This window comes from Hyposmocoma kahamanoa, unplaced genomic scaffold, assembly GCF_003589595.1.
Source record: "Hyposmocoma kahamanoa isolate Upper Pololo Valley unplaced genomic scaffold, ASM358959v1 64, whole genome shotgun sequence".
NCBI lineage: Eukaryota > Metazoa > Arthropoda > Insecta > Lepidoptera > Cosmopterigidae > Hyposmocoma > Hyposmocoma kahamanoa.
The window spans coordinates 9,400,163-9,427,755 of NW_020653852.1; the positions used below are offsets into that span (position 1 = coordinate 9,400,163).

General features: G+C 35.8%; 2 protein-coding genes across 4 annotated transcripts in view; one reads left to right on the top strand and one right to left on the bottom strand.

The window, feature by feature from the left end:
* The window catches only part of LOC113230719 (hepatocyte nuclear factor 4-gamma), a 78,123-nt gene extending 65,243 nt beyond the window's left edge, over positions 1 to 12,880 (top strand). The window contains exons 4-10 of one of the 3 annotated variants that reach the window (XM_026464781.1): positions 1,911 to 2,038; positions 3,745 to 3,891; positions 5,039 to 5,159; positions 6,189 to 6,320; positions 7,141 to 7,377; positions 9,380 to 9,539; positions 12,401 to 12,879. In XM_026464781.1, coding sequence (XP_026320566.1) covers positions 1,911 to 2,038; positions 3,745 to 3,891; positions 5,039 to 5,159; positions 6,189 to 6,320; positions 7,141 to 7,377; positions 9,380 to 9,539; positions 12,401 to 12,455 — 980 coding nt within the window. In that variant the 3' untranslated portion in view covers positions 12,456 to 12,879. Of the gene's footprint in view, positions 1 to 1,910; positions 2,039 to 3,744; positions 3,892 to 5,038; positions 5,160 to 6,188; positions 6,321 to 7,140; positions 7,378 to 9,379; positions 9,540 to 12,400 lie in introns of all 3 variants that reach the window. The other 2 variants (XM_026464782.1, XM_026464780.1) reach the window with 2 other exon arrangements.
* An 8,201-nt stretch (positions 12,881 to 21,081) lies between these two features.
* On the bottom strand, positions 21,082 to 27,114 carry LOC113231057 (fanconi-associated nuclease 1-like). The gene is made up of 9 exons (XM_026465219.1): positions 26,911 to 27,114; positions 26,186 to 26,416; positions 25,648 to 25,770; positions 25,113 to 25,347; positions 23,969 to 24,174; positions 23,637 to 23,755; positions 23,240 to 23,491; positions 22,377 to 22,546; positions 21,082 to 21,689 (listed from the first exon to the last, which is right to left on the bottom strand). Exons 1-9 carry the CDS (start codon positions 27,102 to 27,104, stop codon positions 21,513 to 21,515), a joined length of 1,707 nt encoding a protein of 568 aa, XP_026321004.1. The 5' UTR covers positions 27,105 to 27,114; the 3' UTR covers positions 21,082 to 21,512.
* Positions 27,115 to 27,593: the final 479 nt, after the last annotated feature.

Genomic DNA, 27,593 nt, shown 5'->3' on the forward strand with positions numbered 1-27,593 from the left:
TTCCGAACGATCGCACCACGTCGCGAAGTTCGCATCAAACCGCAATGATAAAACGGCACGTGTTCAGTTCGTCAGTGCGGTGCCTCAAAGGTAAGAAATTGTGTCGCGATCAATTGAGCTTGAAGTCCCCTGGTCGATATTTTTAGTATAGACGTAATAGTCGTTTACCGCTTTAATAATTGCGTCGATGGCAAAAAATTAAGTAATTTGATAATATTACTTATCACAACTACACGGAAGCTACCCAAAAGTCGACTTTTAATTAGAGCTCAAATTTCATGTTATGTTACAAATAAGGATAATGATAATATGCCCGTTTCAAGTATCCATATTATGTACATGTTACGATTGTAAATATTTCCGTTGGCACTTGCACTTGCTGTCGTTTTTACGCGGATGTTTTATTTGTATTAGATAAGAACATGCGGCTGTACTTCACTGTCAAAATAAGAATAAAAAATGCAACAACGTAATTTATTTATCATTATCATGTCAAACATTGACTATTCATACATTTTTTGGAAAAAAAATATCTTTCACAATCTGTTTATAAAAGTGTCGACTATTTATTTTTTTGCGAGACCCGGCAGCCCTGCAAACGTATACTAAGGTAACATAATCTTGATTGGATACAATTACTGATCGAAATTAGGAATTGCTTTCGTAAAAAAAAAACCTTTTTTTCTATTACTATTTTATGGCATTGACTTGAATCTAGAAATCTTACAAACACAACTTTTTGTTTCGCTTGACATCTACTCTGATAGGGATGTGACCACATTTAGTTATTTAACGACATTATGTTTCATAACTTGTGAAGTAATAGTGTATAAAAGTATTATACTATAGAGTTAACCAATAAATTGCAGATACATTTACCTTTTAATGCCAAATTGAGTACTTGTACTCAAGTATTCATAATGTGTGTAAACATTATGCCATTAAGTCATTGTTTTAGGTTGTTTGTGTAAATAACGTACATTCCAATGTCGAATTAAAAAAATATATTTAAAAAATAATATCTACGTACTGAAATAAGAACGTTGAACAAGTTGATCCGTAATGATTATTTTAGTTAATATCGATTGAAGACCGCATATGCATAATATATCAGTTTCAACCCTTTACTTCGTCGTTTTTCTTTTTCATTGATTTGCGGATTGACAGAATATTGAAATTTATTTAACTTATTATTCAACGAGTTTGTTATTCCGTAGTTACATAGGTAATACGTTTCTTTGATGATAGGTAATAGGTTCGATTGATGTATAACATGAAAGCGTTAACGCACGGCAAAGGTCGGTCTTGCCACATACATCATCATAACTATAGCTACAAGGAAATGCCCATTTCTCCCTTCCAGTAATTTGCTATTCCCAGTTCCCTTACTTTTTTTTAAATCCAACTTTTCAGAACTTTCTCCAGTGTATATAATTAATTTATATGTATGTATATAATTTATTTATATGTATGTAATTAACTTATAATTCTAGGGTCAACGGACTAAAGAAAGCACATAAGTCATATTCATTTGTTACTTCATTAATTTGTAATTTAAATTCTAGTGGCGTCTTTTTTAAATGTTTCATTCTCTTCACATCTTCCAACATTGTAAACTACTCAAAAAATATATAATTATGTATTAAAAAATGAAGCAGTTAATAAATATCAATGCCTTAGTTTCTCAAACACGTATCTTATAAAGAGTGATTATTCAGGTTCTATTTATTTTAAATTTCTTATCAAGGGTGTTGTTAATTTGGATTTGGATTATGTGCTTTAGTCCGCCGACTCTAGATTTAATGTCATTGTTCTAGTACTCATCATTCAGGTCCTAAGTTTGAAATCAGTGACGATTTTGTCGATTGTGTTTCTGATCCTGCCAGACTGATGAATGTTTGTTGTTTCAGCGGTACAGAACGAGCGGGACCGCATCAACTGCCGCCGGCCATCATACGAGGAGCCTACACAAGCCAACGGCCTCTCGGTCGTGTCATTGCTCAACGCCGAGCTGCTCAGCAGAAAGGTCATAGACGAGGTAAGACAGCGTGACAACTCATCGATCGTGCGTTCAGTGCTTTAGTATTATTTGTTTTTAATACGTCCATTGCGTTTTCCCCAAAAGATATTTTGAAGAAGCAGTAGGCTCGAATTTTTTAATGCAATCAATCCTAGTGAACTTGCTAAACATATATCGATATCTCGTAATGGTATGCGAGATGCTGCAATTGTTTTTGGTGTTTTTTTTTTTAACAAAATAGATTTTCACATTTGACCATTAATTAATTTATTGTTAATGCTAAAAATATTTATTATAATATACAACATTTTACAACATAATTATAATATAAGAAATTTGCCATTAGTATATATTACTTTTAAAATATACTATACATTTTGCTAATTCAGTCTTATACATGAAAATCTGCTTTCTAAATCTCATTTTCTATTAAATTTGTTCATGTTAAAGAGCGTAACTTACTAAAATTTCTCATACAACTGGATACCAATATAAATGACTTATCACGCGTCAACCGAGTGTTTTCTTGTTTACCAATCTTAATTTAAAAGTGATTGCATTTATGATTCTCACATGGCTTCGTCAAAAAGAGCTTCATTAGCACTAACACGTTATAAAAAATGTGATTTAATCGTTATACAATAATGATGTTGACATGAATCATTTCCGCGCTCTTGTGGTTTTATTGGATATTTTTATGCAGTTTGTCATTTTAATGTAATATGCTGTATTCTTAGTAATGGTTAAGGATAACTCCATGTTGCACATTTGTTTCTATGTCTATTAATCCTTGTTTCATAAATCTTAGGTAAATGATTGACGACCACGGTAGCCCAACGGCATAGTATAGCAAGACAATATGGTAATTTCTCACAAAAGTAGTAGCTCGGCATGTATGCGTGCACGTCCGCGCCGCGCCGTTTTTCACACATTCGCATAATGATGAAAGGCGCGTGAGACGACCAGCACTATGCAACGCGAGTACATCGCGAGATATGTGAGTGTGTGCGTCTGTACAAGCCGCGTGGCCGACACGCAACAAACATGTCGCGTTGCTACGTTTGTATGGAGTTACCATATTTGTCTTTTTATACTATGGCAACGGTTTGCATTGTGACCGTGTGTAGGACCAACTTTTAAGTGCATTCCTTAGTTTGAGACCGGGTAAAATTGGTGTGGTTATCTAGCACATTGTGAAATTACTCCACTACTTTGTTACAATTATTATTACAAAGATCGAACACTAAGAAAAATTCCTTCGGTTCGGCTGAATTCGAACCACAGCGCTTTTCAAGCATACCGTGCCAGATCTCTCCCAACTGAGCTACGAAACGAGCCACCAGTCCATGCGATTTTTTTTTTATTTTTTTTTTTTTTTTCAAAATGTATACATTTTACAAAAGTCTATCTCCCGCCAAACTGGAAACAATATGTTTTCGAGCACGCTCTTACACAATTATAGATCCACTTAGTGATTAGTACCTAGCAGTGAGAATGTACTTCTCATTAGATCAAACTTACTTATAAAATAAAACAACATTTGTATACGCTTCTTGCAGATCTTTGTTTTGTAACGCGAGCTTAACCACTCACAAATTAGATTAGAATACTAGCTTCAAGTTACGGACTACCGTCTTGTCTTTTGTGTCCCCTGGATTACAAACTTTTTATGTACATCTATTAAGTGATGGTTCAACATATACCTGGAAACATTCATTTTTCAGACTAACAACGTATCAGACGCGGATATCAACAACCGCAAGTTGGCGAAAATCAACGACGTGTGTGACTCGATCAAACAGCAGCTTCTCATCCTCGTCGAGTGGGCCAAGTACATCCCCGCCTTCACTGAGCTACAACTTGATGACCAGGTAACTATTCGCATTTCTATACTGTATACGTCTCATAGGTCACTGGTGCTGGTCTAATGTCATTTTTTGATTGTAGCTCTTCTCGACTAATTCCATTGCATCAAAGTCCTAGACTTTTAATGTCCAATCAAATCCAGCTACCCTTGCTAAAGAGTACATCTGCTCAGGGAAGATTTTTGGTCGTACCCGTTACCATATGGGCTCAAAGTTAGTTGCTTAGTCCATATGCTTTCCAACATAGATAGAAGATAGAATAAATAAAAATTCTCACTGTAAATAACACAAATTATGTGGGTAACCTACATTACATTATACTATTCGTATATATACGTCTCTGTAACTGGTTGTAAAATATTAGTAAGACTATTTACTGGTCCTAGATCGTCATCAACTCCCAAAGTACAGGGTTGCCCTGGTTGGGAAACTGATTGATGGCCTGACCATTTTTTTTGTCAGTTTATGTACGGTCAATAGCACATCAAGCTATGCACTTTTGTTTGAATATCGCATCCAGAGCAACGGAACAAGATCCCTGTAGTGTAGCTTAATATGCTGCCGTCTGTACAACGGATGTCTGGGACCCCACGATACAGACTTGCCTAGTCTGGGACCCCACGATACAGACTTGCCTAGTCTGGGGACCGTGGTAATACTTTCTTTTTGAATGTCATTCTTTATCTATTTAAAATACTTAGGGTGATGGTATCAATGATCGACATTTTGAAGGAAGTGCGTCTTTAAATTTGAAATATCTTTTTTGTTTTTAAACGTATTGTATCAATAATGATTAGACTGATTAGTTTACTTGACAGATATAATCCTTAAGAAGAGAAGATAACAAAGTTATTGTAATTGTTACAAAAATAACCTAAATTATAATTTCTCTAAATCCAAAATGGACACCACAAATCCACTAATTAACTAACCAGCAATCGACACTCACCAATAACGAACACCCAGTAATTTGACACCTACCAATAAGAAACGTGATATTATATGGTAAAAAATTTGGTTTTAAATATCATTACAAATTAATTCAAAAAAATATATTCAATAGTGGTGCTTGTTGGTCACTGACCCCACCATCTTACTTATAATTATCTACTGTGTTAGTTTGTTTTGTTCAACACAGTTTGTTTTGTGTCAGGTGGCATTACTGCGGGCGCACGCGGGTGAACACCTACTGCTAGGATGCGCGCGCCGCTCACTTCACTTGAAAGAAGTTCTCTTATTGGGAAACAACTGCATCATCACTAAGCATCATGTTGGTGAGTATGAAGTCAATTTTTTTTTTGTTCTAATTGGACGCGGATAAGCAACAACGTAACATCGAACATGATCATAGTTTTGCAGAAATTACGCCTAAAGATTTTATCGTTGTTTTTGATAGTTTGTTCTAAAATTTACTTGTAAAATGAAAACTTTTATTGTTGTAACCTCAGGAATGATGAATTGTCATTTATGACTATAATTGCGCAACAACAACAAGCACAAACAGAAAAGTTTTCATTTTATAAGCAAATTTTAACAAACTATCAAAAACAACAAAAAATCTTTAGGTACTATTTTCGTAAAACTATGATCACGTTGGTTGACACGTTATTGCTTATCAGCATCCATTATTATGACTTCTTAGAAATAGGACTTCTAGAGATTCTTGTGAAAGAGTTCGTCCAGGGAAGTACTGCCTGCTACCTTTCCTATTTTTGCGGCCTAGCAGTGATGTGAGCTTTGCTGCGTTCTGGTTGTGAAGGGTAAGGGTGCTGCCGGAATTATGAAATAATGCACATGCACATGGCACAGGCACATGGGACTTGTCAACTTAAGTCTCAATGTTACGGGGGTAGTGGCAGTTCCCCTCAGATCTTAGTGATTTAAAACTCTAAGTGGGAGCCCTGTCCCGAATCATATAATCTCAGTACAGAGTACTAAAAAAACCGACCTCAAAAGTCATTCATCCCCTGGTGTGCCAACCATGCAGGTGGAATATTTTCTTCAAATGTAAAAATGGGACCACTACGGAGGTATGTTTTTTCCCCACAAAAAAGAATCATCAAAATCGGTTCACAAATTACGGAGTTATCGCGTAACATACATACATAAAAAAACAGTGGAATTGAGAACCTCCTCTTTTTTTGAAGTCGGTTAAAAAAGAATTAAAATGTTTTACGCTGATGTTTATTAGGTTCTTTATCTTATCTTTTTTCTCGCCATACGCGCATACACCTATTTTTATTCAATAAGAAATCGTTCCTTGTCTTAGTGTTTACAAATGTTTTTATTATTATTTTAAATAGACGGGCGCATGGACATAGACATCAGCATGATTGGAATGCGCGTGATGGATGAGATCGTGAAGCCGTTGTGCGAAATCGACATCGACGACACCGAGTTCGCCTGCCTCAAAGCGATCGTCTTCTTTGACCCTAGTAAGTCTTCAACACCGTGTGCTTCTTGTTAATGTTGGAGTATAACGTTGCTCCAACACAATAGTCTGCAGTCACCGCTCGGGCTCGTAGTTGGTTCAATAGGTATCCATTGCCATCCAGTTGTCATTCTAGTACAATGAGAACTTTTGAGACAGGCACCATTCAGTGTGGGATTTTTTTAGGTTAGTAATTTGTGAAGAAATCTCTTGTAAACCCCAGTTTTTGTTTTTTAATACCTATTGACGAAGCTTAATAGTAATTGTCTTAAACTAGGGAATTCCCTGGACTATGAGCATCAGAGCCGTTGTTCTTCCGTTCCATTGAATTGACTCCGGGACACTTCCCAGTACAGCCAGACCAGAACCAATATAGAAAAGTTCATTTCCCAACTTGGTTCTACCGAGAATCGAACCCGGGACCTCCTCATACAGTGCCGACAGTATAAAACACTAGGCCACCTTGGTCGTCGTTCTAGTGTTGATATAATAACAATACGCACACACTCATAGGGCTATCCCCGCAAGAAGGAAACTTGTTGTCTATGTGTGCCATGGACACGCACATAGACAACCACAAATTATACCCAAACTCCGAGAAAAATAAATGTAGGCCACAGAAATATTTATCCCAGCCCGGGAATCGAACCCGGGACCTCTGCCTGGCAGACCAGCATGGCGACTGTTCGGCCACGGAGGCACATCTTTAGGCAGTAAAATGTTTATTTTTTTATTTATAAATGTTTATTTGAAGATAGAGAGAACGACGAAGAAATCCAACTCGACCAAATTCAATAATTCATTAATATGCATTAACTTTCCAGATGCCAAAGGCTTATCCCAACCACAAAAAATCAAGCAGCTCCGTTACCAGATCCAAATAAATCTAGAAGACTACATAAGCGACCGACAGTACGACGGCCGCGGCCGGTTCGGTGAGCTGTTGCTCTGCCTGCCGCCATTGCAGAGCATCACGTGGCAAATGATTGAACAGATACAATTCGCCAAGCTGTTTGGTGTGGCTCATATTGATAGTTTGTTGCAGGAAATGCTTTTAGGAGGTATGTATCTTGCTGCTTACAGCTTTACAATTTGGAACAATGGACGTACAAAAAACAATACCTAAAACGATCAATCTTCGACTAATGTTCACTACCTAATTTTCGTTTCAATTTTTATTATTTGAATATTAAAGTATATTATCGTGTAATTATTAAATAATATTTCACGATAGAATACTCTAATATTAAATATTATTGCACGATAACGTGACGAACTATGATTGCATTTTGTTTGCAGATGACATTTCAGTAATTATACTACTTGACAAAAACAATGACATTGATAATAATGAATTCAATTTAAATAACACAATAAAATCAATAACGAAATGGCTAAAATTAAATAATTTGAACATAAATATTGACAAAACTAATTAATACAATTTACAAATCTCTGTGGTGTGAAACATAAACTTAATATACACCACGAAGGACAGAAATTAAAAGAACTGAATGAAACGCGTTTTCTTGGACTTCAATTAGATGATCACTGCAACTGGAAGTGTCACATAAATAAAGTCTGTAACAAAATAAATAGTTATGTCTATATGATGAGTAAACTTGAAGTACTACAATTACCTCAAACCCTACTTAAAGTCTGTTACGGTCGTGTCGTATCAAATCTCAGTACCGTTTGTTGTTGTGGGGAAACAGTACTGATTCTGACAGGGCTTTTATTGCACAGAAAAGATGTGTGCGACTGATGTGTGGGGCACCACCAGATCAATCATGTAGACCTATGTTTAAAAAACTAGGAATTATGTCTCTCCCTAGTATGTAATAAGTTATGTTCTTTTGTAAGAACACATGAAGGTTTGTTCAAGCGTGCGAAAGATAACCAAAACCGATTTCTTAGACACCAAAACAGACTGATGGTGGAATCAGCACCACGAACGACATTGTACCAAAAAAGTAGTTAGTCAATGTGTGTCAAAGTTTGTAATAGTTTGCCAGATTCACTAAAATTACAACCACTAAATAGGTTTAAGTGTTTATTAAAACAGTGGCTGAAATAAAAAACATATAGAGAGTAAATGAAATTTTGAATAAGTAAATTATATTGCTATTTTCATATTTATAATTAATGTAATTTCATAATTTGACTAATAATTTAAGAAAAGGTTTTAAGTGACATAGTATTGTGTAAAAAAACAATTATTTGAAATTGTTATATGCATGTATAACGTAAAATGTAATTTATTAGAGACACAGGTTTTTAATTTAGCATGCCTATATTATAGTCATTACACAGCATGTTGCATTGACTCTTTATATATTGCATGTCAGAAATGGCTTAATGTGTGATACATTATTCTGTACCACTATAACATTACCATCTAGTGTTGTACCTACTTACCACATTTAAAGCAATGATTTGATAAAAAATCGAATACTTAAATAATAAAAAAAAATTGCCACGGAAATTAGGGAGTGAACACTACTCTTAGATTACCGAAAAAGACAGGCTAGTGTAAACAAACACGCAATACCTCCTAGCTTATAGCGATAAGACTCGATTAGATTTGACTTGACGATTACATATTTTATATATCAAATTATGTCAAAATTAAGTGAAATTACAGGCACATGGGACTTGTCAATTTATGTCTCAGGGTGACGGGTGCAGTGGTAGTGCCCCTCAGATCTTTGCGATTTAAAACTCTGAGTGACACTGCAACTGTTATGGATAGGCGTGTCGCTTACCACCAGGCTCACGACTAGTTCGTCCCGTCACTTGTATCATAAAAAAGTGTTAACTTTATTACTGTGTACTCTAAAATAATTATCGTTATTACATTGGTACAAACACACAATACAAACGACCATTTAAAGATCAGTTAAATGTATACTGACATTGTTAAGGAATCAATATATTTATTCACACTTTCACCCGGAATGCGTTTGCTTCCTCTCGGACCAAAACGCACAATACACCACAAACGTTATAATAAATCACGACAAAAATTTCTGTCTGAACAACATTCTTATCTCTATTGATTAGGAGCATCAACAGAGTCAGCAATAGAAGGACAGCCACAGGACCTAGCGGTCGACTCGTCATCACCAATGTCAGCCGCGTCATCACCGCCGCTGGTGCCGCAATTGCCACTGCCCGACACAGGGTTCCTCGAACCCATACCCTTCAAACAAGAGCCTAACATGTAAGACTCATTACTAACTGGCTAAGGATTTTTATGTTTCAATTTTATAACAGTAAGGGCCATTTTCATTTCAAACTCATGTGTTTGGTGGCACGTACGTCAGCAAATACGCAATATATTCGCGTGGCTTAATGTGGTCTCGCAACTACACGGATTCGTTATTGTATGCGTTGAGTTTAATGACGTTATACGGTAGAGTATGACGTCATGACGTCGTCGATAACGATGCACGTATAGTATAAATAACTACGCGTACAATTGTATGCAAAAAATTCTTGTAGACTGTAACTAGTGTAAGAAATTTTACTCAAATGATTACATGCCATTATAGGATAACAAATACCGCTGTAGATAAATTTAATAAGTCGTATTTTTTTATCGTACCGGTGTTTCTATGGGAGGTAATTGTGCCAAATTAAGCCACTTATACCTAATAGTTTTCAAAGTGGCTGTGACATACCGACGAACAAATGGACGGTCGCACTGGCGGACATACCGAGATAACAAAGGTTCCAAGTTAAGAGTGTTAAGGAAAAGCCGAATGATAAGAATATTATAATAATATTTAGACCAAATATTTTTTCAAAACAAAAGTGCAAAAGTTAATTTGTACTCCTGCCTGTTTTTCTGCCAAAAACATTCATTTCGCATAGTTCAGCCGATCGGATTTTATTGGATTGAAATGTTGAATTTGTTTATAGTACATTTTTAAATCGTTAATTTGTGGTTATATTTATTTCGCCAGTCAACATATTTGTCTATTTTTTTATTTGTATCTGAAATTAATTCCACTGCGGCAAAAATCAAGGCCTATTGTTTTTTTTTTAATACAGCAGCCACTGGCACTGTTGAATCTGATGATTTTTGGTTTTAAAGGTTCTATCAGGTTTAATTTTATATTTTTTGTAATGCAGTTAGATTATTGACTTAACGTTATTCAAGCACAAATAACGAGGGAAACCAAAATCGTTGATGTTTTACTTGCGCCTATAAAAAGCATTAATTAAATTTACAGTAATTTTTGTATCAAGTTTTTGTGTATATTCCTCAGTACGACTGGTAATTTTCTGTTGCAAAATGGATAGATGCAGAAACTGCCCGTTTCACTTTAACGTTTAAGTTTAATATTTATGCTCTCAAGTATATTTTAACTTGTCACAATTTGCCTTGAATTCAGTGGCGTATATGCTCGTGTGACATATTTGTCCCTAAATAAAATGTGAAATGAAAAAAGAAGAAGAATTACGTTCAGTTTATCCGTAATTAGGTAAATAAGCGCTCTCTTGGGCTATAGTTTATTCCCATAGTATAATAGTAGTGTCAGGGTTATAATGCCTGAGTTTGTATAAATAAACTATGTTCAATCAGTAATTGTCACTGGAAAATATCTTTTACTGATCGTAAAATGTAATCACAATGGTTGGTTTCCAAACCGTATAATCAACTTTGTAGTTGGGCTGTTGTTAACTAAGGCTATATTTAAGGTATTTTTTCAATATATCACTTCATAAATAAATTCCTCGACAGTTTTTACTCGCATCATTACATTTACAATAGAATTCTCTGTTAATGGGTATTTTTCAGATAGTTTTCTCCACCTAATTTTGGTGGTAATTTTTATTAATTAAGTATTCGAGTATGTTATCGTGAAATATTAAATAATATTTCAGGATACTACACTCGAATATTAAATAATACTTGATGATCTAGAACATTTCAATAATAGAAATTAGGTAGAGAAAACTAACCTGAAAATCACCCAAACATGCGAAGGAAAGACAGTTTTTGACATTATTCAGGGCTTAAAGACTCAGCTCATAACGGCCTCGCAATATTAACTCTAAAGACATTTATATTGTCTTTTGTGCATTGGGAATGTGTTTTATTAGGAAATTTTATTATTTACCAAGTAGGTTTTAATATTTATATAATGTTTCTAATAATTGTTTGTGGGCTCGATGGTGAATTATAAACTAATGAATACTAGGAGAAACGGCTGTAACGCATTTGACATGAGTTAATCAAGCAACTTGATTCCCAAAAACGACTTCATGCAATTAGCATAATTGAAAAGGTGTATCAGAATCTGATGGCAGTATAAAAATGTACATACTAAATACTTCATATATTTTAATTGACCAGAAATGATCTATCCTTGTACATGTTTTAAGATCTGTATGAATTTTTGTGTGAGAAAGGTAAGTAATTTCTAATTTCACATTTTAAAATTAAACAAAAATATATCAATTACATTGTGGGTGTAGATAGATTTATTTACGTTTGCAGTTTGAAGTAAACACTGTAGTCTTGCCGATCAGTACCAACCAAAATAACATAGGTACCACATACATTGAATTGGCTTCGTTAAAATTTCATAGATCGACTTTATTTACTCCTACTAATCGGCAAGATTTGAGACCCGCTTCAAAATCCTGAATTGTGACTTAAATGCCTTCATTCATGGCTGATTTTGCGATAAACATTATGACAATGTTTTTTGCTTGAGATTGAAGTGGAAACTCAGTAATTATTGGTACAAAATCGTTATTTTAAAGTGAAAAAAGTTTAGCAGACAGCCATTTGACACAAGTAATATTTTTAATTGACATGTGATAAGTTAACATTGCCAGGTGAAAGTCGTTCGACTTTTCTGATATCTAATGACATGAGGTTCTGGTACACCCATACGCGCTGGAAGGACTAGGAATACGGCTGCTTTTTACTTATATCTTCATAATTATAGGTAACCATAACGATGTAGTAGCGAATCACCAGCTCTCATTGTGCAGGTGACGGTCTTAGATTCGTAGAATATTATTCCACATCGTAAGTTATATTTTTTTTTTTGTTATTTTTACCAGGAGCCCAGAACATCCTTCGCAAATGTCGAAGATGACGCATATAACGCCTTTATGAAGCAACTATTTTAAGTTATAATCGTATATTTTATATTTATCATAACATCACTATAATGCGATTTTGTTAATAAAAAAATTGCCTGGAACCTCTAACACCTGAAAATGTTTCAGTCTTCAAATTTTATAAGAACTTGTTATAGTATAATAAATATGTATTTTTGTTTTTTATTATATTTCTATCAATATGTCTAATGGTTCTCTCAATTCTAAGGCACAACATCTATGAAGATATAGGTTTATTTTGGAGAAATTTGAAAGATTTTCAGATATATTTATAGCATATATATACTTAGTTGTTGTTCTGTTTAAAAATAATATTCGAATTTCGTTAGTGACAACAGAAATTATTTCTTCTGCTGCTAATCTGTAGGTATATAGTATAAGTACCTACCTAATTTTTCAGACACGTTATTATTACCAAAATTTATTTAAAAAAAATATATTGTTATATTATACAGATGAGTGTTGTCTTTTTTACACATAAATAGGGGAAAGGAATAAAAATTGTATATAAGACTAAATACGTTCGCAACAAAAATGGACACAAATATTTTTTATTTTGTGTAATCTTCAATTATTTTTCTCATGTGTGTGTGCCTTAGTTTTTTTTTCTGTCAGACTTTTACGGTCTTTATGAGAAAAATCTTTAGTTACCACTGAAATAGGTGATGGTAGTTAACTATAAAAAATGGTATGTTTTAGTCAAAGAGTGATTTTAGGCATTTCGTTCATTTGAACGACTCGATTATTTTCTCACAGCCCAAAGCTTGTGATTTGTAGACTGTATGTAATATTCTCGTAGATTTTATACAGGTTTTACATTAAGGATGAAACAAAACTCCAGGGGCACAGTTTTTTAATATTTTAGTAGATTTTTGTCGACGTGATACATTATGTCAAGTTTGTAAAATTTGAACAGTCGAGCAACAATTGTTGTTTTAATTTTACTCTGAACCATTTTTATTGCATCCTTTTGTAACATCATGTATAATGTATTTATTTGTATTTAGTCGTGTATCATGGGAAATGCTCAATTTAAGTGTCCTTAAGCATATATATTTTAGTATAAGGTGAAAGTTATTTCTGTAATAGGGAATTCAGTATGAACATGTGCGTGGGTTTGTTGTATTGAATAAGTTTAACTTTAATAGGTGCCTTATCGTCCTACTGAGGTGTATTGTTGAAATGTACATACTATGTTATGAATTTTAGTATAATATATTTTATTTTTAATAAATAATTCCGTTACTATTATTTGTTTTTATTGCAAACTTCGTTTTAAATAAATTGTCCATATTAAAAAAAAACCGTCTTTCGAAAAATATCCACTGCTGAACAGGGCCATCTGCATCCAATGGCGCCCAGCGTGCGTGATTTTGGTCGTTAGGTTCACCCCAGTACAATACACTCATCAATAGGTGCACCTAATGGCGCGTCACGCTACATTGTTATATTATACCCTCATATAATATTTTACCCTCAGCAATGTTCAAGTTCTACAAGTTAAGAGGCCACTTCAACTTCATAATATAGCTATCAACGAAACTACAGAACATCATCATTTGGTATAATCACCACAATTTGCTGGTTGATTTGCATTATCACTATAAAGAATCACTATTAAAAGTTTGCACCCTCTATTGATCTTGCTGGCCGTGGAGCCGTCCAAAGGCGTTCCTTATTCCAATGAGACCATACTCGTGTTTTTGAAAGTTGACTGACTAGTTACCTGACTAGGTCGTCATTTAGTCGATTCTAGTCGCAAAAAACTAGATATTATCGTCAGGCCGCCTTCCAAAATGTTTAAGAGTGTTTAACTGTCCGCGCCGGCTAGAAGCTTATTCTAGTGGCTCCATTCCTCAATCTCGAGAACCACAGCACCTGGCTTAGATCTTATTGCCAGATCTAAGCTAGGTGCTAAGAAAATCAGATTTAGTCTTTAGGCCGTTTAGTATGAAATTAAACCGGAAATTCTTCTATTCAACTCTTATTTCTTCTCTTTAGTTCTTATTCAACAAAAAATTGCGAATGCAAACTCACCATTGTGAGTAAATATGTTATACTAAAATTACATTACATATACTAAAAGTATATACTAAACTTTAATACCGGTTCTTCAACTAAATACAATCAAAAATTAATCATAAAGCAATGGTAATAAAATAACTTCATTGCGCTGCCGCTGGCTTGAACTCCACATCCATGTAGCCTTTTTTTCGATCAGATTTATTCGCACAGTACAAATATACTGCAGAGATAGCAGTAACTGCAGTCATGCATAACACGGGTATTATGACAGGGTTCATTTTAAATGCTACTTATGTACAAAAGTCTTCGTGACAAATGTGTTTGTGCTGGTTTTAGGTAATTTTAAGTTCTCTTATCACTATTATCTACTCTTTACGTCCGTTTACTCGTGGTTTACTCAGAATTGGATTACGATTATTTTCCACAGATTGTTGTTATATAAGGCTTATGCCTATCACACTACCGTCGAGAACCGTCAACAAGAAGTGTGAAAATAGAAAGTAAGACATTTTTATGTATGTAATAATTTATGCAACTTCCCTAAAAAACATTAGTTTCTATAAAAAGCGGTCGGCTATCGGTCCAGTAGATACGATAATTGTACGCGGTAAAAGAATAAGGGGTAACCACTCCTTTTTTTATAATCCATAAGATAAGATTTTGTTTCTATTGGTAAAAATAATAGTAGTCGTTGAGCGCGCGGCAGTCGGATACTAATCGGAGACCGATAAAATGTGGTTGTCTGCGATAGGCCTAACGATTATGACATAACGTAAATAAATAATCTTTTAATGAGAATAATTTATTAGTTGACAACTATTATCTATGACCCAGGGTAGCAAGCAGACTACATATGGAGCTTTACATATGTATCTTCAAAGAGGAGTGTCTCGAGTAATACATATTACTTTACTACAACACGCAACATAACACATTACGTTATACAAAAGTTGTGCAATATAAAGCATATTTTTGCCAACACTAATGTGCAGCCATAAGCCAAATGCTTAAGAATTCCGTAGACAGCAATCATACGTTCATGGATCAATTCCATAGAGACACTATACTTGAGAATCTATTCTATGCATTTCGCTTTCAGACGCAATATTTCATAAAGAACCTGAGACTCGTATTCTAGAACTCTATTTAATGCTCAAGTCAGGATTACACTGGCAGCACACGCACTGGAAATACGACCCTAATGGAAGGGACTTGAGTATGATTTCGAGTGGTTAAAACCATACTCAAATCCTGACTTGAGCATTGAGTAGAGTTCTAGAATACGACCCTTAGACTATGGAAACTAAAGGACATGTTATATTGACATATAAATCAGACGTAATATATATATGATGCATTTCGACGTCGAAAACATAAACATGTTATTGTCTTTGTTTAAATATTGCGTGCCGTCTTAAGCCAATAAAGATAGCATTACATTAGTCTGTGTCAAACACGAGAATCGAAAATACGTAACATCATCTTAAATGCCGACTGTGTCCATTTCGCAGTACATGAGGTACATGATACGGTTGTCAAAGGGAAGTACATCAAATGTCAAAACAAATGTTTTTTTCCAAGTGTTTTATTGGGTTGTTATTATCACATGACATTGGCGAAATCGCCATTTTTTTTTGTATAATTTTTATAATAATATTAAACTACCGTACATAGTTATTTTCACTTGACATTGGCAAAATCATTGATTATTTCGATGGAGCCATAACATTTAAAAAAAGGAGTGTTTTATTGAATTATTATTTATTTATTTATTTTTTCCATCCTCTAAGTAAAGAACGCAGAAAAGTGAACTCATTACTGTCTCCTTATTGCGAAAACCTTTAGATAAACTACCGCCACTAACTTATGCACTTGCGTAATTTCTTTTACCTTAGCATAGATATTCGTATATAGCATAGATCCAAAACATAGGCCAAAGTTGAACCTACTGCCCCCCCGTAGGCGCTGAAGTTCTAGGGGGGGCCTCGAAAGCATTTGGGCGTTGATAATGTCCAGGGGATGCTACTGTAGTCTAGGCTCTACTCTATGAGTAGAATCACTGGCTGAGTGAATATAGTTTTGTATTTAGAATGTGTTTGAAAAAATGAAATAGAAAGAATAGAACATCTTGAGAGTTCGTAATGTAACCCAAGGCAGAAAATATGTAGAAAAGTGCAATAAAGCAAGTATATAGATGTAGCCTTAGAATAATAACGCATAGAAACCTAGCCCGCACACGCTAAGTAAGGCAAGTTAGAGGCTTCCCAAACGGCCTACACGAGCGGGCGGGCTGTCAGTTTTGAAGATTATCCCAGTTTAAATTTATAAAAGTACCTCTCGCTACGCATCCTAAGCTATGCCCTAGCTTACACTACCGCATTTGAAAAAGGCGGTGAGCCAAAAAATTTGAGAACCTATGGCGTAGAAATATGCTCGATGGGCATATACCAATGAGATCATTGGTCCATGCTATGTACGAATAGACCAAGTAGAAATAAGTAAAACTGCTCGTTAAAAATATAAAGAAAACTGAAAACCTCAAAAAAAAGATTTTTTTTTATTTAACCCGACCCAAATTAAGGTCCATGGTCCACCCAGGTGAACATATATGCACTGCGGGAAGAAGTAATTGCCCGTGGTCTACCGAAGTGAACTAGACAGGTGGTCCACGGACAAGAAGCGGAGTATCGCTTGAGTATATATAGGTATAATGTTTGTTATGTATATACGTTTCTTGGTGTAGAATGGTTATTGCCTTCGTATTAAGGCTTCGTATTACATAAGAATAGCCGCGGCCACTGCAACTATTACGCATATTAATAAATAAAATAATAATAAATAAATTATGTCATCCATCATCATCCATAGCCTGATTTCACCCACTGCTGGGTATAGGCCTCCGAAGTTTGTGCCATCTACCACGGTCCCGTGATAGCTGCATCCATTGACGCCCTGCGACGCATACTATGTCGTCGACCCACCTTGCAACAGGGCGCCCGACGCTTCTTTTGCCCACCCTCGGCCACCAATCAGTCGACGTCTTGCTCCACCTGTCATCACCTTGCCTTGCTAGGTGTCCCGCCCAGCCCCATTTGATTTCCATGATCCCAGTTCCAGCATCCTGGATTTTCGTCCGTTGTCAGTTCTCAACGTTCGGAACTCGGTCTACAAGGCTGAAGCCGAGCATGGCGCGCTCCATGGCCCTATGTGCAACTCTCAACCTGCATACTGTCTCCTGCGTGAGCGTCCATGTCTCGGCACCATACGTCCTGATGGGCAGAACACACTGATTAAACAAGCGGGTCTTCAGACACTGTGTTAAGGATGTCATCTAACTTGCTAAACGCGTCCATCCCAGCTGGATTCTTTTTGAGATCTCTTTAGGCTGATGCTCTTTGCCAAAGGATAGAACATGTCCGAGATAGACGTACTGGTCGACTCTCTCCAACCTCTCATTTCCCACCGTAATAGTGGTATTTGAGGGACTGGAGAGGTTCGCCATAATCTTCGTCTTGGACACATTCATCCTTAGGCCAACTCTCAAAGAAGCCTCATAGAGTTGTTCCAGCATCCTGTGGAGATCGTCGAAACTTTCTGCAAATAGCACGAATTCGTCCGCGAATCTTAGGTGAGACAAATGGACACTATTGCTGTTAAAGCCGCGGTTATCCCATTTAAGGGTTTTTACGACCTCCTCAAGTGCCGCTGTGAATAATTTTGGGGAAATAGTGTCTTCTTGTCTCACTCCTCGCTGGATTGGAACGGGATTGGTTAAATCGTGAACTCCTACCTACAGAGTGGCTGAATGGTAGAGCTCCCGGAGCACATCCACGTAGCGGGAATCGATGTGGCAGCGATGAAGAACGTGGAACACGGCCTAATGTTCGACACTGTCGAAGCCCTTCTCGTAATCGACAAAGGCGATGACAAGGGGCCGGTTGAATTCATGGCACTTCTCCATCAGCTGATTAATCGTGTGGATGTGGTCGATGGTTGAGAAGCCGCTCCGAAAGCCAGCCTGCTCAATAGGCAAAAGGTTTTTCATATTAATTATTATTTTTTAAAGTACGTCTAAATTAATGCCTGCCTGATATCATTTCTGTATGTCAGTTTAGCAATAATAATTAAAAGTATCTAAATCCCTTTCTAAAAGAAATGCCAATCAAGCATCGGTCTACCAAAAGCGTTAACCAATGAAATCGCAGTCTGTTAACCCACCAAAACGGTGGTGGGGCGAAGCTTGATGGTATGGTCACAAAAGAAAATTTATGCAGTCTGTGTTCGAATTTCCTAGACAGAGGTAATATTGTGAATACTGTGGGTGCCGTATATAAAGGTTGTTAATTTATACAGGTATGTACTGTCTTCTTTTTATTATGTAATTTAGTAAAGAACTATCATGTATACCTAATACTTGCTTAAAAGGGAATAAATGATTGAAAGTGAATTGTATTAAGCTGTTTCCTTTCGTGCCTTAAATGCTACCTTACTTACCCAAGTCTTTATTTGAGAATTTGCTAATATTTTAGTAATTCGACTGAAACACCAACATCTTCAGGGGATTCATCCGCCTTCATTTTGGATAGAGCATTTGTCACCTCGCACGGGATAATTGGAGGCAAGTTTTCCGTGGTAAAGTGTTTAATAGGCGGAGCCAGGGAATCGTCCCCTGTTAAATCCGGTTCTGCAGATGTAGATGCATAAAACTCCTTGATGATGATAAGAATTTTTGCTCGGTCAGTTACTAAATTGTTATCTTTGTCTCTAAGTCTTGAAATTTGTTTTGTTCCGGAATTAGTTATTCTACGAAATACTTTGAACTGTTTGTGTCTATAATAATATTAGTGTTAAACGATCTAATATCGCGCTTAATGGACTTCTTAATCAATTTATTAATTTTATCTAGCTCCTTTTTACGCAGAAGCAAATTGGGTAAGCAATTTGTTTCTGTTTCCTCTAAGATGAAGGGTTTCGTTTGTAAGTTTATTGATCTTCTTACGAGCGGTTCCCAAGCGCTGTCTCGTTAATAGTCCTGCACAACAGCTGGTTGGTGTGATCGACGTCAAGGTTCAATTCATCAAGATCACACATTTGTGGGAGCTTATTACGTAGTCAATTTCGTTCCAAATTGTCCCACCAGGATGTACTCAAGTCCACTTTCTCATCTCTCGCTTCTGAAAGAAGGAGTTCATGGCATAGAGCCCATTCATTTGTAGGAAGCTAACAAGGGTCCAATCTCTCCTATTACGTACGCGGAGACCAAAGCCACCTACCGACCTTTCATTTACAAGAGGCTTGCAATTTTCTTGTTGAAATCGCCGATTATGATGGTATAATGGCATGATGTATAATCTAACGATTTTTTTCCATGACGCCATAAAACTCTTCCACTACCTCGACTGGTCTGAGGGATAACGAAACAAATTATGTAAAAAATATTTATTTACAAATCTGTAACTTCTCGTATTTTACATTAGTCTATCACGGGTAAACGTAAGTAAGGTTCAATTTATATTGCGGCGGAATGGAATAGAAGCGAATTTTTGTAACGATATTGTACATTGCATAATTAACTTTATGGTCAATTGTGCAAAATCCAAAATCTTCTGCGGAATTCTCGCGCATGCTCAAGAATGCTCCCGCATTCCGTTCCGCTGCAATACAAATTGAGCCTAAAACATGTATCGCTTATTATATTATTTCAAATCATAATTGTTACAATGAATATAGAACATGATGTTCCATTTAGTGAATAACCCTCTGTAAAATACACACGCTAAATTAACAAACGTACACTATGACTTTAAATATAACTAGTTAATTTTGATCACAGAATTTTCGACTATTTGCCAAATATATGTACGAATGGCGTCATAATAAAACAATACGAGAAACTAATATTTATGTCCAATGTTAAACTGATTATACTCTAATATTATTAACGAAAAATCGTTTAATGGAAAATACAATATACTACAATATGTCTTCCAAAGAACGACTACCACCAGGGTACATTGATATATTTAAAAATGTCATTCAAATATCTTTTACTTGCGTATTACATACCATAAAAATATTTAAACACATCTTCATACTTATTAATATGCTTATGGATTTACATATGACACATAAAAAGACATTACGCGTGAGCGTACAAAAGTTTCATGCATATTTCACGACCTAAGTTAAGAGTTAAACAAACGTATTTCACGACCTAAGTTAAGAGTTAAACAAACGTATTTCACGACCTAAGTTAAGAGTTAAACAAATTTAGTACCTACTGATTTTTTAAACTTTCCTTTGGTACAAATAAGCATTTTTTATACCAAAACATTTATACATACATACCTTGTACGCATTGGCTGATTGTAGAAAAAAGTTACCAAAATCTCAAAAGAACAATGCCCATTTTGGACTCACAACTTTTTAATCGCGACCGGCTGAAAATTTATATCTAGTATAATTAGAAACTACATGGAAAATATAAATGAAACCCCGTATCTGCCATCATACTGTAGATACAAAGATTCTTAGCTGGTCGCAAGACTATGTATATTTGAAAGTGAGACATACTTATAGAGTGCGTTATATTCCTGATTCTGACCCAAAAAAAAAAAATAAACTAATGAACTTAAACTTTACAAAAATTTTTTTTTCTTTTTTTTTATCGACTACTACTTGTGAACAACATTACTTATCGAAATCTATGCACACCATTATTATTGCTCCGACAGGCGCAACGGCGAGAGGCGCGTCGGCACGGCGGCGAAAAACAAAGCACAGGTCGGCACTGTTTGCAGAGACAATGCACGCGCGACCTTGTCCTAGCGAAGACACGTAAATTATTTCTACTTCCGCTTGCCCGAACATTGCGCCGGCGGCGAACGCGCCTCTCGCCTGCAAAATGGATATTTATTCTAACGTCGAATTGACTGAGATAGTGCGACTTTACGCAATAAGTGGTGATAGTGTGAGGCGAGCTATTGAAATGTTCCCTGTGTAAGGACAGCCTGTAGAAGGTCAAGTGTTACTGTTCACTTTTCACATCCGGTTGATTCTTAACAGTGCGGCATCGTTGCCGCATAGTATTAGCACCTAGGTAACAGAACTCAGTGTCGATACCATGCTCGCGAAGATAATGCATCCATTGAATCTGCTTCATTGAAGGCTTGTCCGTGTCTGTTTTCACTTCGACGAATTTTATCTGTAAATCAAGTTAACTTAGTGATGAATATGAACAATAATTAAATTTTATTATTGATACAAAGATCGAGCAATAACAAATAAAAATTCCTTCGGTCACCACCCTGGTCTGCCACGCAGAAGTTCCAGGTTCGATTCCCGAGTCGGGAGAAATATTTGAATGTCCTGCGTTTATTTGTCTCGTGAGTTTGGGTGTAATTTGTGGTTGTCTATGTGTGTGTCCATGGCACCCGCGATACAGGGTTTCCCTAGTGCGTTATTACATCTACTTGTCAAGCTTTATTGATATCGGTTACAGGAAAGTGCGCGAAACCGGATTCGTATAGTTTGCCACCTTTTGAGGTGGAATATTTTCTTAAATTTAAATGGGACTACTACCGATATACCCTCTTTCCAACAAAAAAGAATCATCAAAATCGTTTCACAAATGAGTTAACGCGTAACATACATAAAAAAATTGTCGAAATGTTTGGTTTGTTTTCTAAAGTTGCCAGTGGTGCGATGCGTTGGCGGTCTATGTACGAGGAATACCCGTTTGAAGAATGCCTAGTGAATTATGTAGGACTATCCTTTGTCGTAACAAGGCGGCATATTATATTACACCATAATTACGAATAGCACCCTGCACCCACCACACGCGAAATCGGCGCCTGGACGTCGAGCGTACACCATACCATACTATAGTTACCTTTCTCGTGAATTCATTCCACAGCGTCAAGTCCGGGAAACCGCTGTGTGCGTATTTGTAGTTAACGGCCAGCCGTCTGCATATGGCCGATACAGCCTTTGAGCCGAGACACGATGCTACCATCGCAATGTCTAGCCACGCTATGTTCCTGTTGATGCCTGATAATTCACCTGGAAATGTTACATAGATTTTTACGGCATTCTATCCGAGGATATCCTACATCTATTCTCCTTGATTTTGACTGTCGAATAAGCTGATAAGATCTGTGCTCTATCACTCTCCTGAATTATATATTCTTGTTTGGGCGTAATATTAGATGAAGTAGTCAATTGTATAATCTTGTAGTCCCCGTTCGAACTAAGAGTAAAAATAAAATAAAGTGCATACTCAGAACATTAATATATTATAATATTTATTATAATATATTAATGTTAATATAATTTATTAATATTAAATATGTAATAAAATTTTAATATATTTTTTAATTATTTTTTTTATTAAAAATAAGATTTACTGGAAACTGCGCGAAACCGGATTACCACCCTTAGAGGTGGAATATTTTTTTCAATGGAACCACTACTGAGGACCCTTTTTCCAACAAAAAAAGAATCATTGAAATCGGTTCACAAATACCGGAGTAATCGCGAAACATACATGCAAAAAAAATATAGCCGAATTGAGAACCTCCTCCTGTTTTAGAAGTCTCTTAAAAATGAAATTATAAGCAATGTCACTAATAGTAATAACACGGCTGTTCGTTGTGAATGGGTTGAACGCCCATTCGGATAATATAATTACATATATTAGATGTATATACATTATTTTCATTATTATGATACATACATTAGAAAATTGTATCTTACATTTAGGTCTATTATCCCAAGTGTCATGCATGATCTTCAACACTTTATCGGTACTGGCTTTCGCTAAAGCGTCCAACCATTCGTCTATTCTCGTCTTGCGATTTTCATAGAAACTCTCGGTAAACATGTCCAGTGGATACATTTGGTAGTACGTGATGAAAACGCCTTGAGCGTTTGGTGGCTTTGAGTATATAATATCCCAGAATAGGAGGAAGTATATAGTTGTCACAATCCTGCCTTCCCAGTGTTCTCCTGAAATATCAAGATTCGAATGAACAAAAAAGTAGTTCCAAATTGTAATGGAACTTGATAATTTCATTAATAATTATTATACTGTCTGGTAGGTCTTCTCTAAGAGCAATTATGCAAAACAATTTAATGATAAATATTGCCATACCGTGTGTGAACTCTCCACTACTGATGTAATGCGCGATGCAATATTCCTCCGCCTCCAGGACGGTCCGCCCTTCGGCTGTTCGCGTCTCGAACTTTACCTTACCACGTTTGTTGGTACGACTAAGACAATATATAAAAATATAAATTTTTTTCATGTTATAATATACAATTACTTAGAGGTTAGGTGCTTTGAAGACCCTTAGAGTTCATACCTTTACGGTCTCACTTGCTCATAAAACATGAAAGTCCAGTTATTTTATGCCAATGCCATCTTATACCAACTTTAACCCAACATTCAATACAAATTAGTCATAAAACGAAATCACTACTCACTCCATGGGTTGCTTGTAAATGTGTCGTGCATCTAAATTATTTTCCAATATAGTTTCTTTTATAGAGTATTCCAATAGTTTTTTCTTTAAATGTTCACTGATGGTTATGTTTTTCTGGTGTGCCAACTTACGAGCTCGCGGACGCAAACTATCTTTGGATTCCTCTGACAAATCTGATTGAAAACCTTCTATTAACACTTCTGCTGCCTGAACAACGAAAAAAATTACAATATGATAAAAATTGTCATTACTTCGAGAGACGGCGCAGTGGCATTGGCTGCCTCAGTCAACATCTCATCAGCCAACAGTCGAGAAGACGTTGGTTTACCGCTAAAATTGTGATTCGTTGAGGTACCCTTAGATCCACCAAGCACTGAGCTCTATCAAGCATGAGAATACTTTGTTACGCAATGAAACACGTGCTTCACTGGTAACAACAACAGACGAGCCCCCGGTTTGCAATTCTCAAATCTATTAACTATGCGTCCGCGCTGCATTGCCATAGCGCCAGTCGCTCGCATTTACTATTTTAAGAAAACCACGCGTTAGAAATTATTGGGAAATGTTAACATTTTAAAACAGCAAAAAATAGGGTTTTTTTTAAATTTTATCTCTAATGTATTGATTATTGATTTTTTTATTAAAATTTTGGTATGGGTCACTATTCCTCAAAAACAAGTTTTCCTCTTTCATTATGCGTACACTTTGCAATGCAATAGCAAAGTACACAATATACAGACAACAGTTCACATTGTGAATTCAATCATATTTAAGTATAGAAGATTATCACTAGTTACAAGTTTCGTACCGCGCCACGGGTAGAGTGCTATACGGTCCTTGGTGTTTACAACAGCAATTATAAAAACAATAATGATTCGATTTCAACTTCACGCGTAGGTACAGTGGTTTTCATTTGAATATAATAAAAGCGAGTAATAATGGTAACGCCGCAATAAATCGAGATAAGGGTAGCCATTGACAGTGAAAGAGAGTATACCGACGTCTGGTCTTAAAGCTGCCAACCACCAATTGACCAATCCACCCGTGGACCGTATAACCGTTTCGAAATATCGGGAATATAATAAGAAGTCATAGTGAGAAATCATTTAGTTAATAATCACTAAAGATAAAATACATAATATTACCTGATCATACACACACATATTGCTGTGCAAGACCAATGCCTTTTCATCATACCAATGAGCTTTCCTGTGTACACAAAATTCATTCTGCGATATCAGTGTACTTAGTATGTCCAATGCAAACTGGTAATTGTCTTCGCATTTACTCTTCTTTAAGTCTTGTATGCCTGCTTCTAGCATTTTTATGTAGACGTTTGGCGGTGTGAATCGCCTTAACCAAGGTGAGATGGATTTGTACCTATAACAATAGTTGAAGATACTAAAATCTCTAGTATGAATTTAGGCTTAACTCTTAACGTTTTGGAAATTTCTCTCACTGTTCACACATAAACCTCCATTAATTTCATGTTGCTTTTTTCTTTTGACACTGACGGGACAAACTACTACTACAACAAACTGTTGCAGTACCACTCCGAGAGCTTTAAATCACGAAGATCTGAGGAGCATCGCCACTGTGCCCCTCACCCTGAGACATAAGTTAACTCGTTCGTTCGTTCGTCGAGTTGCTCGACTACAACATAAAGGAAAGTAATATTACCTTGCCATTTCGTCTTCGTCTATGCACTCTAATAATCTTTTAACTTGTTTCACAATCTCACATCTCTCTACCTCATCAACTCTAGTCAAAAAGTCTTCATACATTAAATGCGCTGTGAAATATCTGTAATAGAAATAATAATTAGTGCCAGATAGTTATCAGCCAGTAGTTGCTCATACTTAAGGTTATTTTAAGTATAAGCAACTTTTTTGAAATATTGTACATTTAATAATAATAATAATAAAATAAAATTGGCAAATTTATACCAATTTAACTGTTAAATGAGGAATCTTCAGTACTCTTACCAACGAACCCAGAACTGAACCACATTAGAAAAACTGTGTAGAAGTACTAATTTAAAAAAACAATTCCAAACAGTAATTATTTAACAGTAATTATTTCGGACGAATGTCAGACGGAGAATCAAGTAAACCCCCTGAACCAATTTTGATTCTTTTAGGTGTTGCCCTTATACATCTCTGAATTTAAAGGATAATTTATAATCAGTAAAATACTGTGAAAAGAATTCTCAGCTCACCTTTCAAAATCATCTTTGTCTCTAAAAACAATACTTGCATTATCCAGTACCATATCTTTGTTCACAGGATAGGTTTCTCTCAAAGTTTTCTCACATAGAAGCATGAACTCTAGCTTCCTATCTCGTATTAGATTAAAGTCAATACCCAAGTACATAATTAGGTACAGTTTGTAAAGGGTAGATCTTGCTAGATCTGAGAGCTTGTAGCGTGGCGGAGTTTTTTTATTCATCCTGAAATAGTATAATGCTTTCACAAACAAAAAACACTTTAGAGTGCGGTCACATGAGATGATAAGGGGACAACAAAAATTTCATAATATATATTGAAATAGCGCCACATCTGCTAATGTTACGTTCCCAATGCGTGTCAGGGTGTGCACGCGCTCTGCTACACATGCACGTAGTCTGACGATGACTGCAATAATGTGGAGTAAATGAAGAGTTTCCAATTTTAAGTCATATGAGAGTGGAGGCGGAGAAAATGTTTGGAACCCTTTACAGGTACTAGGACTTTTTGGGTTGGTTTGGTTCATGTGTTTGAAAAAAAGAAATATACCTACGCGATTTCTGTTCGATCTTTAATTAAATTAAATTATGACCCATCATACTATTAGAGTCATAATACTGTTTAGACACTCACTATATAAATCTTGTATCCTGTATCGAATATAATAAACGTATGCGCCATTGGTGAAGAGCTATTACGGAATTTAAGAGGTACTTACATCTGTAGAACTCTGCTAGAATTATTACTAGTATGTCCAGTAAGGAAGTTGCTGATATTTGAGGAACGTTTGCTAAATCTGGCAAGGGCAGCGATAGCATCGTGTTTATTATCAACATGCTTCAGTTTTAGCTCTTTGCAGATTTGCTTTAGGTCATCCTTGCCTAGAATGGATGTGAAATCTTTAAATGTCATGTTGCTTGTGTCACCTGAAAAATTAATACAATCTTATTAGTACAGCTAAACTTCTATAGCAGCCATTGCATGGTGCATTTCTTCCTAATAATAAAACCATCCATTAAGAACTACAAAAAAAAAACGAATAAAGAAAACCTGTGAGTGTGAGAAAATGTATACTAAAACAAAGCATTGAGTCAAAAAGCAAACATTATCACTAAATATAAAAAATTGGCAGAATGACTTAACTCGCATAAAAAAGTCCCCACACACAACTATAAATCACAAAATAAAAGGTGAATCTAGATAAATCTCCTGCACAATGGATCTCGTTAACCTATCAAACAGATTAATATTTAATATATTAGTTACTCAAAGACATTTGGCAGCCTATATCAAAAAAGCATTTGGGTGAACTTAGAGGAACCATCTACATCACCATAATTAAGAATACAGGGCCAAGAGCATGTCAAGCTTGACACTAAAGATTTAAATCCAACTCCATGC